Source organism: Phodopus roborovskii, unplaced genomic scaffold (assembly GCF_943737965.1).
Source record: "Phodopus roborovskii unplaced genomic scaffold, PHOROB, whole genome shotgun sequence".
Classification (NCBI taxonomy): Eukaryota; Metazoa; Chordata; class Mammalia; order Rodentia; family Cricetidae; genus Phodopus; species Phodopus roborovskii.
The window spans coordinates 12984567-13005455 of NW_026126611.1; the positions used below are offsets into that span (position 1 = coordinate 12984567).

At 43.0% G+C, this 20889-nt stretch overlaps 1 protein-coding gene across 1 annotated transcript in view; it reads right to left on the minus strand.

The window, feature by feature from the left end:
• Ust (uronyl 2-sulfotransferase) overlaps positions 1-20889 on the minus strand; it is a 249244-nt gene that overhangs the window by 134155 nt on the left and 94200 nt on the right. The window contains exon 2 of the mRNA XM_051206019.1: positions 13119-13162. Within this exon, the coding sequence (XP_051061976.1) occupies positions 13119-13162 (44 nt within the window). The remainder of the gene's footprint in view (positions 1-13118; positions 13163-20889) is intronic.

Consider the following 20889-nt stretch of genomic DNA (forward strand, 5'->3'; position numbering starts at 1 on the left):
ACAGCTGACTTTTCATACTTTTTGGAATAATCCATTTATAGACTGTGAAGATTTGTTACTCAGACCTGTTTAATATAAAACTGAACAGCCAATAGCTAGGCAAGATTTTTGGGCCAGAAAGGATGATGGGAGGAGACAAGCAGAAACAGAGGTAAAAACCATGAGTCACATGGCAGCATACAGATGAGGTGACGTGGGTTAATTTAAATTGTAAGAGCTATTTACAAGCAAGCCTAAGCTATCCGCCTAGCTCTCATAATTAATAAGTCTCTGTGTGGTTATTTTGGAGCTGACAGGTAGGACTGAAAAATCCAAATACATATATTCACACAATAAAACCCAAAAGACAGAAATCTCCCAGCCCCTAGGGTTGTGAATTGGAAATGTTTCTTTTCTTGCAAACTTCAAGAAGCAGTAACTACCTTTCAATGTATAATAACCAAGTCATTCTTGCTTTATTAAAATTTAAATCAAACATTACTCCAAAATATATATTAATATACCATTTATTTAAACTCTGCAAAAGTACTAAAATATGTAGTAACAAGGGCGTACTTTTGCTAGGAATAAAACTGAATTACCGCACATTTTAAAATTAATCAGATTTGAGCCAAATACACAAATATATCTATAACCATGCTCAAATGTTCACCTGATAGGCCTTTGCACATATGATTAACACAGTTGCTTTACTCAGATCTATTAATACTAGCAATTCGCATCAGGACTCATGACGCACAATTCATTAATTAGTGGCATTAGGTAATGGAGTCAGGTCTAGAAATGTGTTAGCACATTTCCATCCTGGGGCTCCATTGTAGACTCGGCCAAACTGAAAACCTTTCCTTTGGAGACTTCATTCTCTCGACAGGTTCTTGAGCCAATGTGAAACTTCAGAAAGAGCTGAAGCCCATAAGAAATTGGTCATTTCTTTTGCTGCACATTTAGAAGTCCTTGAAATGAAGTGGTTCTCTTTTGTAAGGCAATTGTTTCTTCAACTTTATGTCTTATTGATCTTTCTAGAGAAAAAGCACACATCAGCCCGTGCCCTTCTTGAATCACCACGGACTTCTAATGAGTCAGGTTCATTTAAAGGGCATGCTCCCACTTAATGCGCTGTGGCTTCTTTGAGACTATGTTTCCAAGAGCTGGAGTAATATTCAGTTATACACATGCCTCCATAAAGCATCTAGACAGCTCTTCCCTGTGAGAGATAAATAACAGAGGAGCTCCAAATTACAATGTGCATTAAAGTTTTTAATTTCACAGTTTTTGGTAAACACTGCTTTTGGTTTCACTTTAATAACCATGACTTGGAAGTACATTTATAATGCTGTCAAATCCCACCACTGGCCAGAGAAAATACAAATGCAATTACTCTCTCTACCAGGTACAGTGCAATGCAATGCAATGTGGACATTGAAGATGTTCTTTGCATGGATTCACTATACAGACATATTTGTGAGCCTGCTTTAATTCCATTTTGGTTACCCAACAAAAATAATTTAAAGCAACAATATAATCTGAAGCCGTGGTTTAAATGAGTCTCCTCCAAAATGCAGGTGTTGGTACTCTGTGGCTGATGGGATGGAATTAAAAGGCGGCTCCTGCCTTAGAAACTGGAATGACACTCTTACAAAAGATGCTTCCAAGTGTCTTGCCCAATCAGCTTCAACCATGCAAGGATATGGGGCTCCTCCCCTTTGGAGGATCCGGGTGTCAACAGACAACTTCATCCACCCGCATCTTGATTTGAACCTCCCAGCCTCCAAAACCGAGAAAAATCTTAACTCACCCAGTCTTTGATGCTTTGTTAGAGAAGCCCTGTCAGCCTCAGACAGCCCAGGAAACCCAAACTCTGCTTTAGTACTGTAATTCTCTGCCACTCTCTTTATATTTGCAAACACACATCCGTACATGCCAAGCCCACTTTCTCATCTCTTGCCAACAAGGGATCCAACATTCACTGACTGGGAATAGATAATCCTAAGCATTGTATATGGCTCCTTTCAGTCAATCCTCTCAATAACCCTACCGTGTATGGCCTTTTGTCTCTATTCTACACAGGAGGGAACAGAACATAATAGACATTCAGAAAGCAGGGCCAAATCCCACTGTTAGCAAGAGGCAGAAGTTTGATCTGAAGGTTCATTAAGCTCCAGCAACTAAGTTCCCACTACGGCTATGGCAATCATGAGAAAAACAACAACAAAACAAACAAACAAACAAAAAACAAACAAAAACCCTGCCTCAGAGATCATCTTGTGCCCCAGTAGTCACTGAATAGGCCTCCTTACTGCTCTATGAAGTACATAGATGATATTTATTATCTTGATTTGGTTTTGGCTAAACTGATAGCCTTACCCATGACACATTTAAATTACACTACAGAATCATATTCTAGATCAAAAGACTGGAACTTCACACACACTTGTTCTGGGCACCTTGCTCTTTTTTAGCAGCGGAAAATGGAGCATTGGGTTTTAAAGAAGAAGTAACAGAAGAGACGTGAAGTTCAAAGTCAGGGAGAGATGTGACCCTAGGCAAGAAGCAATGACCCCTCTCGACACCTGGGGTGATCGATGTCCTAGCTGCATGGCCAGTTCAAGCTTGCATGGCAAGGGCTTTACCCACTGAGCCATCTCCTTGGCCCAAAGCCTACAAAATCTATTTCCTAGCTGACCTCTTCCCACTTCTGGCCTGTTTGACAAGGGTCATTTTTCTCTAATGTCTCACACATCTAATGCTAGAAGTAAACGTGTCTCCAATTTCAATCACTGAAGGGAAAAGATAGGAGACATACGGGGTCTAGATACGGTCTGAGGACAGTTCCTCTGGGTTTGTCCTGCTCTGTACCTCAAGGAGAGAATGCTTTTATTCCCATCTTGATCCTCTCCACCACTAAGGGACAAGTGGCAAAATCATGTGGTCCAGACAAGGGTGAGTTTGAAAAGGGATGTCACCCAGCTTGCCTTTGCTCAGCTTGAAACATCTTGGAGGTTAAGTAGTCAGGCTAGCTCACCTGAACAGCCGGCTACCTTGTTCATCTGTGAGATGTCCCCCCCCCCCAGAGACGTGGCAGAAAAACAGATAACTCCAGGGGACAGAAAAATGGTCATCATATGATCATTCATTAGTGGCACATGCAGCACCTACAAAGCATTGGTCACCTTCCCGCTTTTCAAAGAGTGACTGTCATAAACGCAGGAATGTGGTGACTAACTCCCACTCGAAGGCATGGAAGAGAGTAGCTGGTCTTGCTAGGCCTAAAGCCAGTAAGGGGCTAGGGATGAATGGATGCATCTTGGTGGTCCAGGATGTTCAAGATAGGTTACATTCCCATACCCCCCCCACATATTAATCGATTAATTTTAAATGTTTGTTTTTTTAAAGATTAGTAAGAACGAGAGCCAGGGCTTGCACCAAGATTTTCAAAGTCCTACTCGGAAGTGGGCACGTGACCGAGCACGCTACTCTATCCACTGCATAAGCTGCGATGTTATAAGGACAAGCATTATAGGAAGGGTAACCAGGGCAGGAGCAACTCAGGCAATGACTTGGAGATACCCAATCATTCTTAAACTATATGTGGAAGCCACCCACCACTATTCTTTTTATTTTAAAGATTAATTTCATTTCATGTGTATGAGTTTTCACCTACATGGGTGTATGTGTACTTATGTGCACGCCTGTTGAATCCCTTAGAACTGGGACTAGAGATAATTTGGGTGCTAGGAGTTGAAGCCAGGTCCTTGAAATAGCAACAAGTGCTCTTCATCACTGAGAAACCCCTCCAGGCCCTAAACAAATATTCATATTAATAGAGAACTGATTCTCAGTTTCTATTACACATAAATGGATTCATTGGATTCAAGAATACCAACTCTGGAGTATTAGGATACCCCTCCAAAGGACCATTAATTATTATTATTACTAATTATTATTATTATTATTATTTTAGAAATGATGAAGATACGTCTAGTTTTGCATTAAACTACTAAGGCAGAAATGGGTCCATGATGTTTTTCTTGGGAACACATCACATGCTTATAAAATGGACAGATGTAGAGAAAGTTTTGCATCTGAACTTGGACACATGCTTCCACTGAAAGCTGACCTCCGGGGAGGCATTTTAGCTCTGCCAAACTCTTCCACATCGATGGCTTAAGAGCTGGGATGGGTGTGCAGTGTGAGGGGGGCGGGGGATATGGGAGACTCCGTTATGTAAGGTTGACCTGTTTCCCTTGTGAAGGTTATTTCGCCTTCTGAGCTGTTAGTGACCCACGTCACGGAAAACACCAAACTCAGGGTTCATTACAGCACACACTGGCCTCGGAGGCTTTTGGAATTATTTAAAAATCAGAAGTTCAAGTCATGACTTTTCTTATCATTTGCAATGATCAGAACAAGAAAGAAAGGAATGAGGGCGGAGCCATGACTTCTTCAAGATCACGCTCATTAGAGGGTCGCTGATCCCAGCTCTTAGCCTTATTCCGCCTGGTTAAGTTCTTTCTCTGTACCTAATATATTCACCACGAATCATTAAACACAAGCGCATTATCCCGTGCAACTGATTCTTCCGTCAAACAAAAAGCAGCTTCGCTTATGTGGATTAGTTTTTTTGTACTCGGGTAAAGTCAAGTTTGAAAACAGGTAGATGCTTAGGAAGAAACACAAAATGCTGAAAGATTGTGGACATGTTTAGTGCCCAGAACCAGCTCAATCAGAAAAGGGGGGGGGGGTAAAAAAGAGGCCTAAATGTGTGAATAGATCAGGAGACCACTGTCTATGTGTCAGTTGCTTTTAAAAATCCAAGGAAAACGAGGTAAGTGCACAGGAGGCCAATGCAACCTGAATTAGCAGGGCCTGTATAAGTTTTGAAAAGGAAACACACATTGTACCAAAGGCACATTGCTGGGTGCTTACTATGTGCCTGGCACCTACGAGGTGCTTTCCAGTTATTTCACATAAGCTCACAACCTTGAGGCAGTCACTACCACCTTGTAGAAACAGGAAATCGAAGCTTAAAGAAATATGCCGTCTAGTTAGGGGAGCAGCCACATCAATCACTAGGATTGGAAGTATGCTCCGGTCCTACTCCATCCTCCTTGACCACCTTTCCACCAGTGAAGACCGTACAGGTCAGAGCATGGAATCTGACAAGTTAGCCTGGTACTGTGGGAAATGCAATCGTTGGTACCTTGTGCATATGTATATGTATCAGTTTTGCTGGTAGTTTTTATTTACAGTGATTTCCAATGTTTAAATGCCCTGAAGAATGATGAGAAGGTACTATAAACTGGAGAATTCCAGTTGAGAAGGACAGCTGGCTATTGGGGATCTTGAGCATAGAGGATGATGGTTGATGAGCAGGAGGGCAGGAGCTCACTTCTTATCAGGAGTCACAATAGGAGTGTGCAGGGCCCGCCACACACAGCCAAAATTCACTGGGCTTAATTTGCTTCTTGCAAGACCTCACAAACTTCTAAGAAGATTATGTAGGCTGTCTCTACAGGTTCGAAGGTGTGGGTTTGCAGAAATAAGAAACACATCATTGTCATGAATCTCAGTTCCTGTCTTCCGAGTAAAAGGTGATTCTGACCCAAGGAGGGAGACTGTGTGTGTGCATGAGTTACTGTAGTCCTATCCCCGAGAAAAAGGCATTTTCTAGACTCAGAACCCTCCAAGTTAATTGAACCTTGGCCCACCAGCATGAAAGCAATTGTTCTCTCAGACCGTCAAGTGACCTACCTATTACAATTATAAAGCATTTTTATTTTCCTTTATAGACTCTAAGAAAACAATGGAACTCTGCTTTCTCTACTCCGGAACTATTTTTTTTTTCTTTTAAGTCTTTCAATTAATGCGGTCTTAGAATTAAGGGAGTTGTTGGAAGGGAGGAAGGAAAGGGAGACAAGGATGAATTCTGCCTCCTAGTTTTGTGCTGTTAAATGTTAGGCTGAGGAGTGTGTGGAAATACGGCCATGTTCTTTAAAAGGTCAAGAGATGTTTGTGTTTTTCTTGTTACCTTTCCAGTTAACCGCCCCCACACACACACACCTCCTCGTGACAGTAAGACACCTGGCTTCAGTGACCTTTTAAATAAACTGTCACCCAAGTTGTTTTTTTTCTTTCCCAAGAAGACTATGACGCTACATATGTTTTTATATATAAAAGAACAGCTTAAACAGTAGAAATTGATTTCAAAGGGAAGTAACTAGGATGAATGTGGGGGATAGTAAACCAGCAAGAGGCTAGTTTACAGAACAATGGCCGCTTGTCCTCTCAGAGGACCCAGAATCCACATGGCAGCTCACAACTGTTTATCTATAAGTCCAGTTTTGGGGAGATCTGACACCTTCTTCTGACCTCTGTGGGTACCGGATACATGTGGTCCACATCCATGCAGACAAAACAGCCATTGACATGCATTAAAATAAGCGAGTCGTTAAAATGTTTTATAAGGAAGAGTGAAGAAGGAAGGTTGGGACAATATAAGGCTTGAGTAACAGTAAATGTTTAGAAAAATTATGTGCTATGGTGAGCTTCTAACGAATAATATACAACATTGCTCAGCAATAAATATTATTCAGGTCAATAGAGATATTAAATGTAGCCCATCTATATTTCTGCCTAATGCTGCCTTGCCCAAGTACCAGACAAGACGTGGTTTAAGATAATCTCATGTGATCTCTCCATGCAAAGTCAGAGGTGAGTGCGGTTTCCTGTGCTTTGGGATCTCAGAGGGACAGTCTGCCCAAGCCCTTCTCTTAGCTGCTGGGCTCCCCAAGAAGCATGGAGAAAACAAGTCATTTTCTAGAGTGTCTCTGTCCCTCAGCCCAAGCAGTCAGTCATAACACACTTAGGGTCTGTCTAGCCTCATTTTGTTACATCCGTGTAGATCTTCTTTTTAATCAGATCACATTTGCTGGCCTCAAACCAAGGGTGACCTTGAACTTCTGATCTTCCTGCTCCTGTGATGCGTGCCTGTAACCCCAGCTCTCGGCAACTGCGACCTTAGAAAGAGCTTTACAGATGGAATAAAATGAGGACAGGCAGACCCTATTCTCTCTCTTTGGGTTTTTGAGACAGGGTTTCTCTGTGTAACAGTCCTAGGTGTCCTGGAACTAGCTTTGTAGAACAGGTTGGCCTTGAACTCACAGAGATCAGCCTGCCTCTGCCAAGTCCTGGGATTAAAGGCGTGCTCCACCACTGCCCACTGAACCTGCATTTATATATAATTATATAATGTGTGTGTGTTGTGTGTGTAATACATATATTACTCAGGCATCTGTACTAGCCTGCCCTTGGGGTCCTGACAGGACACACCCTCAGCTGCAGCCACTAAGAGCACCACCTGTGCACATTCACTACGTTCCCTTTTAAAGGAGCCCTGACTACCTCCCATCTCTCTCTCTCTCTCTCTCTCTCTCTCTCTCTCTCTCTCTGCATCTCTGTCCTTATCCCATTGCTCCTGTCCCCGGAGGCTGGTCTCCCCCCTCCTCTTTCCCCTTTTGATGATCCCCTCCCCTAATACAAACCCTCTGCTTGAATCCTGTCACATGTGTCTTTCTCTCATGGACTGCTTCTCTTAAATTACAATGACTTTTGGATTTTTATATAAAGTAATAGATTAGTGCACAGTTTATATGTAGTGTTATTATATATGAAAATGCTTTGGCATGCCAAAATAGAAAATAGACATCAGTTACATGGCTTAACCTTTGACATAAACCAGAACACACTAGGGACGATTTTAGTGCTTTTTTTTTTTTTTCTAACTACTGTATGGATCCACTAAGCCCTGAAAGAAAAGAGAAAGAAGGCGGGGGGGGGGAGGGAGGAAGGATGGATGGAAGGAAGGATGGAAGGAAAGAAGGAAGGAAACAAACCCTAAGGCCCATCACGAGGTCTTAGCGATGTTAGTTTTCCCACCAAAATCTACTGTTTTGTGCTAGGAATAATAGCCCTTCCATCAAATACCAGTTATTTTGAGACATTTTCAGAAGACCCAAAAGATGGACACGGAAAGAAACATAGAAAGTTATTTTGTGGTGTCCAACACAGCAGAACCTGGCCACATAGGACCCTGGAGAATTTGGAATGTGACCAGTGCAATTAGAGGGTGAACGTTTACTTCTTCCATTTCAATTTAGACATTAACAGCTAGTGTACTAAATGGTGTGGGCTCATGGGGATGGTCCATTAGCGAAATAAATTGCCATCATCATGTCATTCTTCACATTGCCTATTGCATTAACCAAGTGTTACATCATTCATCTTTGTAGAAGATGTACAGAAGAGAGAAGTAATGAGTGGAGTAGAGAGAAAGTCTCCGTAATCAGCTCTCTCTCTCTCTCTCTCTCTCTCTCCCTCCCTTATTCTCTCCACCTGTCTTCCCCTTCCTTCATGGTGCGAAGGATTGAACCCAAGACCTTATGCATGGCGGGCAAGCACTCAACATTCTGTGTATTTTGTACGCTGAAGAGTATTTAGAAATGTTCATTCCTGACCCTAGCAACAGACAAGTGAGCGAGGTTCCACAAACACTAGCAGAACTTCTCAACCTGTGGGCCTCAACCCCTGTGTGGACCGAATGATCCTTTCACAGGGGTGGAGTATCAGATTTCCTGCATGTGAGATATTCCCATTACATAAATCACATTTGCATTATGATTCATAACAGTAGCGAAATTTCAGTTATGAAGTAGCCAAGGAAATTATCTCATGGTTGGTGGCCAGCACAACATGAGGAGCTGAAGTAAAGGGGTGCAGCATCGGGAACGCTGGGAGCCGCGGTGCTAGAGGTCCGACCACACTGAAGACTTTAGTGATGATGACAGTCATCACTAAATAGAACACAAGGGGAAGCTTCGACTGAGTACTCCGATGACGGCAGTCTAGACTCATTTTCTCCGTTAGAGAATCGGCGAGCAGACCATATGTCAACCAGGACAAGAAGCACATATGGTATTTTCACACGGCCATTTAAGAGGAAGGACCTCATCAAACGATATTCTCTGAAAAAACAAGGCATGGCCTGTTTGGCTACGTGGATGTGGAATGGTATTACCATGTGTATGGTTTGAAAAGACACGGAGGACAAACAAAGTGACTGGGGAAGCAAGCAGATAAAGCAGGCATGAAGGACTGACTTTAAAACACTGAAGAGTGTCCCTAGAAATCAAATGGTAAGCGGTGACGAGTAATTGTTTCTGGAAACCGAGGGCTAAACCTTTAGAGCAGAATTAAAGTACTAGGTTCTTACTTAAACATATGAAACCAAGCAAATAAAGACAAAACGTGTTTGTATTTCATTTTTTCATTTTGAAATCATTAAAAGCATGGTCCCCGGAACGGCACATCCCTGGGATGAAACCTTCCTGGGACTTTGATCACTTAGCTGTACCATAAAGATTTTAAAAATTACTGTCTCTTTTTATAAAGTTTGATAGAGAGTAAATTTTGCTTACAAAGTGGTTGGCAGTATTTTGGCAAACAGGAAGATAAAATCAAGGTAGTGGATTTCATTATCTAGAGTTGCTTCTAACAGGTCTCTTGCTCCTTCTGTCATAAATGGGAATCCCAGACATGTGAAATGACAACTTGTAGTTATTTACTAGCTGCAGAAGTCGCAAGTGCCAATGGCTGCTTCCCTCACCAGGGACAGACATCCCAGATGAAGGATCAGGCAGTGCCCCATGGGACAAGTTGCTCTTGAGCTTAACTTCAGGCTTCCCTACCCAGGAAATTGTTTTCTCTGACTTTTCAAATGACCAGGCGTTACTTTAATGGACTCCAATTATACAAGCAAGTAAAAAAAAAAAAAAAAAAATGTATCTTCTGAGACCCTATCTGAAAAGAGAAAAACACTAAAACCTTCCAGGATTTTCATACTGCATGTGCTATTTTGTGCCTGGTTCTTGTATTCAAGAATATCTTTCCATTTCATTTGCTACAGATGCGCATGTCCATTCTTAGAGATGCACTTTTTCATCTTCAGTGGGCTCCATCCTTACACAGTGCAGTGCTAATAAAAAGCGGATATATATATATATATATATATATATATATATATATATATATATACACACATATATATATATACATATACATGCATACATATATATATACATATACATATACATACATACATACATACATACATACATACATATATATATATGCTTCACCTTTTGATAATGGCTTCACTCAAAGACTGAGGAGAGCTGTGAGGTCCAAGGGGATTTCAAAGCCAAGTGAAAACTCACAGGGGTTCATTTTTCTCTTAGGAAAATCCTGGAGAGGAAGAGGAGTCGGCCCAGGGTGCTGTGGGTGGCACGCCCCGTTCCCCACATGGCCAGTACTTGTGGAATGTGGAACTCGTTGGCTTGAACTTTTAATAAGAGAGAACTGGCGGTAACTCGGTATATTTTCAGGGCTTAAAACTCTTATTCTATCAAGATCACAACCCTTGGTCTTGGCATCAAGAAGTTATTTCTCAGTGCTAAGCAAATATGAAAACTATGGGTCTGGCCTCCATTCGGCTTTCTTCTGCCAGGTGGGTTCATTCCAGAGGCCAGACATGTGTGTGTCCTTATCCTCTGGGTGCCACCATGTCTCTACGTGAGCCAGGGGTCTGCAGACATAAATTATCAGCCTTCCGCCTCAGGGGACACTCCAGGGACCTTTATCTGTAAGGCTGCATTCATCACTTCCACGGTTCAGTTTCACTCCAGCAGAAGTCAGAAGCATGGATGAAAATATGTTCACAGGCAGGAGTGTTTTACCCATCATTACATTCTGCTTCCCGAGGGTTCCGCCTTACAACGTCAAATGGGCCTGAGTCTACTGCCCAGAAAAAAACACCGGGTTTATCAGACTGTACATAAAGTAAAAACCCTCAGCAACGAGCCAGTAGACCCACACAGAATGCCCTTATCTCTTTTGCCTGTGCTCAGACCAGGACTCAGGCACCAAACTCCACCTACCCTTACCAGAGAAAAAGTGCACAAGGTAAGGGATCCTTATAATATGTGATCTGTGCTGGTTTCCTTCTCTTTCTCCTCTCTCTTGGGCTGGTTGCAGACCAATGAAAAATGTTTCACTTAAAAAAAAACCCTTAATGATAGTGAATCAACATTTTATAATACGTAACCTTTGCATAATAAGCCATGCACAGCAAAGGTGTGTGTGGGGGGGTAATTTTCCCTCGCTCTTGGCCTTTACAAAAACTGCTGTCAAATGTGGACTTCGGACCCATGGCGTGAGCATCCTGGGGGCCTGTGAGGTTCCTACCCAGATCCTGGAATCAGACACTATGGAGTTAGGCAGGGCAAAGTATGTTTGGATAAGGCCCAGGGAGCTGTGATGCTACCTGGCCTCAAGGGGAGAACTTGGGATGAGAACCAGATCCCTGCTCTGGGTTGCATGGTCCAATCTGATTCAGTGAGGAGGCTTTACGTGCCTCTCTAAACCAGGAGATGTGTAAGGACGTGGAGTGCATGTGTTAGACCAAGCCCTGACCTTTGGCTCCAACATCCTCTGCATCCCTTTGCTCCTCTAGGAAACTATATACTTGCTATTTGTGTTTCTGGTGTCTGTAATGTCCCAAACAACCCACCCTCCCTTCACCCCCTCAAAGTAAAACACACAAAGTATCAAATAGTAGAACACCTTTCAATCTTGAAGAATCATACTCTATAATTCATCAATAACCTTAATGTTAGCCCAGCACGCAGCGGCCACAGCTGATTTATTGACTGTCACCTTTCAGTGTTGAGTGCTGTTTGGACATCCTATGCTCTAGGTGGTGATTCCGGTCAAACTCTGCCCAGGAAAAGTGGAGGCTCAGGATATTAAGTGGTTTACTCAGTGCCAAACGAAGTGGCAGAACCAATATAGCTTCAGACATAGTTTGCCAAGGGGTGGGGGATGCAGCTCCGTTGATAGCGTGCTCACCTAGCACTCATAAGGTCCTGGGTTGGATCCCAAGCATCACATGAGACCCAGTGAGGCTGTGGATGACTGACATCTCAGCATTCAGGAGGCGAGATGGGAAATTCAAGGTCATCCTCAGCTATATAGTGATGTCAAAGCCAGCTCGGGCTGATACGAAACTCTGACTCTCAAAACAGCAACAACCAAAAAGGACACACGCAATATCTATTTCCAAAGCTCCAAAAGTTAAACATCTTATCTTCTCAACACTGTTACAACTGCACTTGGCAAGTAATGCTTCCAGTGGTCAAACATTAAGATACCAAACGGAAGGACATATGGGCTTTCGCAGACTAGCTATAAAACTTGCACCAACAGTGACCAACTTTGATCTAATCGATTATGATGTCCTCTTCCAAGGGCTGACCAACTATTACCATCACTTGAAACAAGGGGAAAAATCATGTCAGATAAGTGTGAGAGATTTAGTTTAGAACAAGGAGAATCCATTGCATTACATTTATTTTTTTTTTTCTCACATGCCAAGGTCACTATCATCTTGGATTGTTTTGTTTGTTTTTTGTTTCTGTTTTGTTTTGTTTTATCGCCCACACTTCAATGAGTTTGCATTTGACGTTCATCTAGGTCAATAAAGTAGAGAGTATTGGGTACATTATGTCTATTAACTGTTCTGTCACCAAAATAGTTAGGTGAAACTGTTCTTAAGAAGAGTGAAGTAGGCACAGCTAGCAGACTAAACATGGGAGGACACGAACTGGACATGAGTGGAGTAATCCAATCAGAGTGGGCCAGAGAGAATCTGACAGAAATGAGAAGAGCCCCAAGGTCCAACACCATGGGGAGGCTTCATCATGTAACTCCCATCAAGGGTCAAAACAAACCAGTCAACGTCAAAGAACAAGGAGATATGAATACGGAACATACAAAGGTCTGCAGTGAGTCCTGGGTCACTTTGGCCGCCTCTGGGCTCTTAAGGTTCCTCCTCATTAAAGTTAAAGATTCTTTTAACACCATCCATCTACTGCTTGCTTTCTTGAACAACTCATGGCTAGAAGGAACCTGCCTGGGTTCACTGGAGGCCTGGGACTTGCTAGAGTATACAAGCACATGAGTATTGCTAAAGGAAAAGTAGATTATACCACAAGAAATGACCTTACCTTACTAGGAGGTGGTCCATGGTCATCCAAGTAAGTGGAATTTCCTAGGGAGAAAAAAAAGAGAACATTGAATGGTAAATTTTTTTGCCCTCAAAATAATTTGGTGTAAAGCTGTCAAAAGAGAGGGGGATGGTCTAGATATATGTCCATTTTTACAAAAGTACCAAGGGACACTGGGTAATTGAGCACCACTCACTCTAGTTGTGTTGATGTAACACATCTGGTTAGTTTTGGCAGGGACTCACATGGGTAAGCATGCACTCAAACTTCTATAGACACAACCAATACTTATTGAGTTTGTTTTGGGCCACTGGGTTTGAAACTTCAGTGATCATCTATTACCCAAAGGACTAGTTAACACGCTGACTGTCCAACCCACTGGCAATGTGCCTTTGTAACCAGGACTCAAGTGACACAGGCATTACTGGACCTAGAACCTGACTTGGGAGAACTCGAAACTGTTTCTCCAGTTCGCCTTGAACTTGCTAGCTTCCTTTCATCTCTACAGCTTAGCTTGAATGTGATTAACAGGCTCCTGCTGGTATGTTTTCATAGGACATTGTTATTGCTTCCTAATGAGGGAAAAAAGATTAAGGAGGGCTAGCTGATGACTCAGGGATACCAGAGAGAGAGAGTTGGCTACACCGGAATATGAACCCGAGTTTGGATCCCCATACCCACTTAAAAAATCCAGGAATGTGGCAACAGACTGCAACTCCAGTGCTGTCAGGGTGGGCACAGGCAGACTGCAGGGGCTCAATGGCCAGCCATGCTAGTGGAAATAGAAGATCTAGGTTCAAGGAGAGACCCTGTCTCCTAACAATCAGGTGGAGAAACCATTAAACAAGACATCTCAGTGTCAACCATACACACACACACAGGGCTTGGGGAAGTTTGGAAGCTTTGCTAAGAGCTTTATTTACTGCTTTATTAGATCCAAATTTCAGAGGTGGATTAGAACTGCTCCCTTTTTCCAGAGGATAAAACAGAGACCTAGAGGATTCCTGCTCACGGTGACATAGCCATTGAACTGTAGGCAGGACAGAAGACTGAACTTTCTAGAGTGAGTCTGGGTATCTGCCCATCTGAGAAGCCAAGCATCTTGCCATCTTGACTGGTTTGTAGCCTGGGCCTGCACAGGTTACCATTTGGTGACACTGAATCACATGGAGACATCTACCTGGAAGCTCCAAGCCATCAGGGGAACCCAAGAAGCCAGGGAAATCTCCAACAAGGAAGCAAGATGATAGGGCTTGCTTGCTATGGGAACAAATGCAGAAAACGCCAGAAGCCCAAGGTACTTATAAATAATAGATTAGGGAACGTGATAAATGTTCTTCTTTAGTAGATGAAAGGTGCTTTAGACAGTACACCATAAAAATAACTTAGAAAATGGGAATAAAAAAGGAAGCAGAGTTTAAGCCAGGAACAATTCAACTGGGGACATTTTTCCAAATGCAATAAATAAGTAGGGTTTGGCACACAGATTTTTCCACCCTGAGTCATCATCTATCTCTTTTGTTTTGTAGCCTTCTGATTTATAAGCCGCCTGACATCCACAGGGACCACACTGTAATTGACCATGTGTGTATATTAACTGGACAGCAAGGTCCACTTAACTAAAAGACACAACATAAATACCTGCTAGCTAAAGGTTAGGGGAACCCTTTAAATGTGAACATGATGAGCAATCTGTTAGAGGCCTATTACTGTGCCAAACCCCACTGGGCACATACACAAACAGGAGGATCAGTGTTAGATTTAATAGGAGAGTATGTCTGAACACAGTGGCTTAGGTCTAGAAGACCGTTCAGGAATACCCTGCAATAATGCAACCAGTCTAATTGTGCATTATGGGAATGTGTCTTCCCACAAATGATGTGACAAATCTCAGCGCACTCCATTCAACACATTCTGCAGCCATTCTGCACAAAACTCAAAAATGGCTTTGACGACGAAATGTTCCTAACATTTTAAAAATTTCCATAAGAATTAAAGTTCCTTAAGAATGAATGATACATAGCACAAAGCCCAGAAGTTTTGATGAGTGTGGCAGATGTCCCTAGACCTTGGAAGGCAATGATTAGGGCAATGCCAGCATGTCCTTGTTTTCCAGCATCCTCATCATTTACAGAACACTTCTGATTCTACAGCAGGACCTAGATACCAAATGAGAAAGGAGTCTCTATCTTGACCTTTAGATGATATAATAACCCTGACCTAAGTAATTCTTTTAAAGATTTGTTTTATTTGTATCTATGTGTGTGTGACTGCATATTACATATGTGTATGTGCACATATGTGACTTCCCTTGGTGGCCAGAAGATGCCATTGGGTCCCCAAAAGCTAGAGTTATGGGCAATTATGAACTACCCGACATGGGTGTTGGGAACCAAATCTGGGTTCTATACAAGAACAGCAAATGTTTTTAACTGTTGAGCCAGTGAGTCAGTCCCTACTGAGCACTTCAAGAAGACTGTTTTCCCTAAAAAAGACCTTGCAAAGTAACAAAAGCATCTCACCTAGGCTACACAGCCAACAAACGCAGCAGAAACACTGCCAACACCAGACCCTTATAGTATGGCTATTGTTGAGACATCCCACCCAGGAAGGTGTACCACATCTCAACATTTCTCATCTTCTTATCTTTCGCCTCCTTTTTCCTCCCTCCCTTCATTCTAGAAAACTTTTGCAACCAGATAGTGTGCTGAAGGAATAAGACAACTGTAGTTAATCCTTCTTTCTGTACATAGGAAGGAACAGAGCTCATCACTACTGGCACGTGACCCTAAGTCCTGCAATTGTGTTAGCAGATCATGAAATTTGTCCTTCTCCCATGTATCATAACCCAGAGGCCCTAAATGCCTTATATACGCTGGCAACTGAGGTTCATCGTGGGAGGGCGTTAGGGAAGCTGCAGGGAGACGGGTATTCTCCACAGCCAACTTCTCTCCTAACGTGTGCCTGCAATTCCTTGGCATAAAGCTTTTTATCCTAGGATATTAGACTTTCAAAGCTGTCAGGATGTTTGAAAATGCAGTAGGTAACTTGCTGGCTACGAAGATCAAAGGACAACGAACTGTTATCAAAATGCATTGCCCAGAATAGGCTCCCAGACAACAAATCCGGACAGCCTTGCAGATGATTGTATTCAGGGTCAACTTTCAGAGAGGTGAAAGCATATCCAAAGCTCTTGGGGCCTTTGGGCATAGAGCTCAGGATCTGAAAGGGAAAAAAGAGAGGATTGGTAAGTAGGACTGGGCTGGGGCAGAGCACAGGCCCTTACCCGACTCTGCATCCATGTGCCTACACAGTAAATGCCACTGCACTCCGGCCATTGATGGAGCCCTCCCGGGAAGGTTATACACAGAGCGTAAGGAACCATCTACAAAAGTGCCCCCTCTGAGTACACAGCAGTGTCAACTTGAACAGTCAGCAGAGCTCATCTGTTCCGCCAGAGTCTCACAGGGTGCTGTGTTATCAGGGTCTCTCTACTTTCAACCATGACTTACTTTAGAAGCCGCAGGTGAGGTCTGACACTAGGAACTAGGAGGCCAAGGATCTGGACTCCTGGCTGTTTGCTATGTTATACCCAGGTCTCTACTGGCAGAGCCGATAGGCTGAGCATATGAACGTCACTGAGGCCTTATATGACAAGGCAGTGAATATGGAAAACCAGGTATATACCTAACAAGCAGGTTAGATGTTGCTTTTGTAGCAGGGAGTAACCCCAAGGGACTGTCATTCTACTCAGATAGCAGGGTTCTATATCCCCAAGGATTTCCATATGGACATTTGTAAAAACAGAATAAACTCATGGCTTTAAGAAAAACATTAAATGACGATACTGAGAGCAATGTCCCTATACAATAGGCACCTAATATGTGTTCACTAGCAGTACTAATGGTACTTCTGGTAATAGCAGTGGCAGGATAGGCGCCTCCTCCATGCCTGTCCATCTTCCTCTCCAGCTGCCCACCCCTTGCTTCACAATCCACTTGCTTACGGAGCTCTAAAGAAGATTGCAGCCAGGCTCCAGACACTGCGCCCCTGATTTCAGGACTCTGGAGAAAGTCCCGGGCAGTTGGTATTTTTAAAAAGCTCCTTAGGTAATTTGAATGTCTAGCCAGGGCTGAGAACCACTGAGCTACAACACGGATGAATATATTTCATAACTCAGGCCAAATCCAATTTTCTAGGAGAAAAAAAAAAGGAATATATCCTCTCCGGGCTCATCATAATCATCTCCATCGTTTGGGTGAGGAGAGATTTCTACATTAATAGCATGTCAAAGGAGAATACTGATAGAGTGTGCATGACCAGTTGTGGGGCTGGTGACAGAGCAGGTCTGAGTAACACCTGCTCCAGGGGGTATAAAGAAACTAAAAGGTACCAGCAAAGGTCACCTTGAAGCTTACTCTAAACCCTTCCCAGTCTCCAAAAATCCCTTAAAAGAGTACTTCAGAATACACAGTTGCTACAAATAGCATGCATCTCTGAACATTTGTGTGCAGGTCCAGTGAGAAGGGAAGTGATTAAATCCATCACCTGCCTGGAGTTTCCTAGACTCAACATAACTTAACCAACTGGGGTCCTGGAGGCACTCACGTAAGATCCTCACACACATTTTATGTATCCATGAAATCTTGAAGAAGTCCTCTGGGAAATCTAAAGCTAAGACAGTCTTTAGCGGCAGCCCAAAGAGCTATCGTCTGTTTCCAGGCCGTGAGCCGGATGGAGAGGAAGAAAAGAAACTCATCTGTGGGTGCACTAGAGACCAACACAGCGGTATAAAGATGCTCCCAGACTGTTACCTTGGTCTAGAGAGATGCTGAGCCACTTCAAGGCCAGGCTCACAATCAAAACATCAGACTTGGCAGCTCAGTGGGTATCTCAACACTGTATCAGGCTACAATGTAGTTTAAATAGCAACATTTGGTCCTTATGTTAGAGGAGAAGGAGAAAAGAATGCCCGGAGAAATGATGTAATGCCTTCAGTAAGACAGCACTAACAGAACTGAGTAGTGACAGAGCACACTAGAGAACAGGGCTGCAGGCTCCAGAATCAAAGGGCCTGGTTCGATCCTAGCCCTTCCCTGGAGCAGAGTGACCCGGAAACAGCACTTTGTGGCTATGGGTGTCTGTGATAAAAATGTCCCTATTTGTAACACAAAGACCTTAAGCCACCGTTAAGAAAGTTAAATATATTAAAAGTAAATATACGTTTCAAATTAAATGGAAAATTAACCCTATTGGGTACATGAAACAAGATACCTCCTGAAACATGATAGAGGTCAATGGGGAGTCTCTGTTGCATTCAGGGGTCACGGGCAGCTACTGGGTCACTCAGGGCTCTACCAATGTGGATCCATTTTCATCCGCATTACTTAGACCAGGCACAAAAGTTAATCTGGAGATCTCCAAATCATACACGTTAAACGATACACTTTTTTTTTTTTTTTTTGAAAGGGGGGTGGTTATGGCTAGCTGAAAAACAGTGCCCACTAAATTGAGCATGTCCTGGCACCTGTAAATGTTGTCATGGCAATCACAAAGTAGGAACTCTCCCCTCTGGACGGCCCGATCTTATCGCTCACTTTTACTTTCATAATTGCATTTATTACTCAGAAAAGCAAAGGAAGTCTTGAGGCTAGCGAAGTAACTTATAATTTGGACATTAATATAATCATTTGATGTTTTCCACTATTTTCTAATATCTCGATAGGCCTTCTAAAATGTAGCCCTTTTTAAAGCAATTATTTGAGCTACCTTCAGCAATGTGCTAATGAACTTGTACAACCTCAAGGGATATAATTTATTCTTGACTCTGGATCTTGCGGGAGCAGATCTATTTTTGTCTGAACAGATCCCTGGAGAATAAAAACTTTTAATACCCACTCCCCGAATAGAAACCCCGATATGCATTAGTGTGGATGGCAAAGAAACTGCCTCCATGCCCCTGTCAATGCAGATCAAACCCATGCAACCCTTCTCCAAGCCTTCCTTCCCTGGGTCCTTTGGAAATCATGACCACAAGTGACTGAAATCCTCTCCTCTCCGCTAGGACAAGCTGTTTCACACAGGATTCCGGTTACAGACCACACAGTGTCGCGCGCGGCTGCATCTCCCCTGGGAGTCTGGGCCTCTGATACGATGCTATTTGGGAAGGAGTTAGTGAGGGAGGAGGATCACTGCAGTCCCAGTTCTGTGCTTGCCAGCAAAATATGCTAATGCCCCAGTCTGCACCACCGACCATGGGTTCCCTTTCCCCATGAGGTCAAGGTCAGCACACATCAGCCACCATGACGGTGAGAGTTTGTGAGCAGACTGTCTCCAATCGCTGCATTTCTTGTAATTAGGGACATTGCTTGCTCAGCACTATTTAAGCTCCACTAAAAACCATTCTCCACGGAATTAAAACTAGCGGCCCTAATATTAAGTATTTTTACGAAAATATCTTTAAAACACTCTAGCTACGTGCTCACTCAACCTATTAATAACTAACATCCCTGAAGCATTTCATTTAAAAAAAAAGATTTAAAAAATTATTTTTAATTATGTGTATGTGTGCACATCTGTCCGTGTGAGTACAAGTGCTTGCAGGAGCCAGAGTCATGTGATCCCTTAGAGCTGAAATTGCAGGCAATCAGGAATTGTCCAACGTGGCTGCTGGCAACCAAACTTGGGTCCTTCAGAAGAACAACACATGTCTGTAATCACCAAGCCATCTCTCTAGCCCCCTTAAAACATTTTCTTGAGCCTAAATATGAAGGCTTGGCGTTTAAGGTGCTCACAAACAATATCCATATTAAACTATTGCCATTTGTGATTTAGAAATTGATTTCCATTCTTAATTAAATTGAAAAGCAAATTAGTGTTCTCTGCTTTTACTGCTAGCCCCCAATACTGCCCTGCTTCATAACTCATTTCTGGGCTAAATCTGAATGTGTACTTGGGAATGTTAAGGGTAAGTCTGTAGAAGAAAACTACTTTTGCAATCAAGTGGTCAGTGCACCATTCCTATTAATAACAACATAAATGTAAATACATACTATTTCCAAATTAGCTTAGGAATCAATGGCAATCCTATTAGAGGATCTTGCTCAGGCAGGAATGGAGTGTCAGTCTCTTAGGTTTCTGTTCACTTCCTTTATGTTTGTGCTCCAAAATGACTACCACAGCCAACTAATCTAACCAGTAGGACTTCAACGTACCTAAAAACAGAGCAGATGTTGGCCCGCACATCTGTTTCTCCCTAGCAGTCAGGAGAGTTCTCTTCCAGCAGAACTAGACTCCACATGTCTCTAAGTTCGGGGAGAAAACCATGCCACGAAGGCCTGGCAGAATCTGCTCCAAGACAAATAAAACTAGGCCAGGCTGAAGACGTAGACATGCTTGTCAAATGATGGCCATGGCTAGACCAGTACCCGTCAAACCTAGGGCAAAATACTCTACAGACCTCACTCCACACAGTGCCTGTGGCAGCACTAGATGTTAGGAGCCTCATTTCACAACACAGGAAGGGAGGGTTAGAAGAGGTAGGGATTAGACATGCTGGACTGCTAATCAGTAACTGTTTCCTGAACTTTACCTCCATTGCTTGACCCTAAAGCCACTTTGTACCCTGCCCCACATACCCTCTGCTTCACCCGAAGATTCCAGTCTGGGACCTTAGTGTGCTAGGACAAACTGATCCCTTTCAGAACAGGAGCAGCCTAAGCACAGTGGGGTCTCTATGCCCTGTAAGCCACGTGAACCACTCACCAGCTAG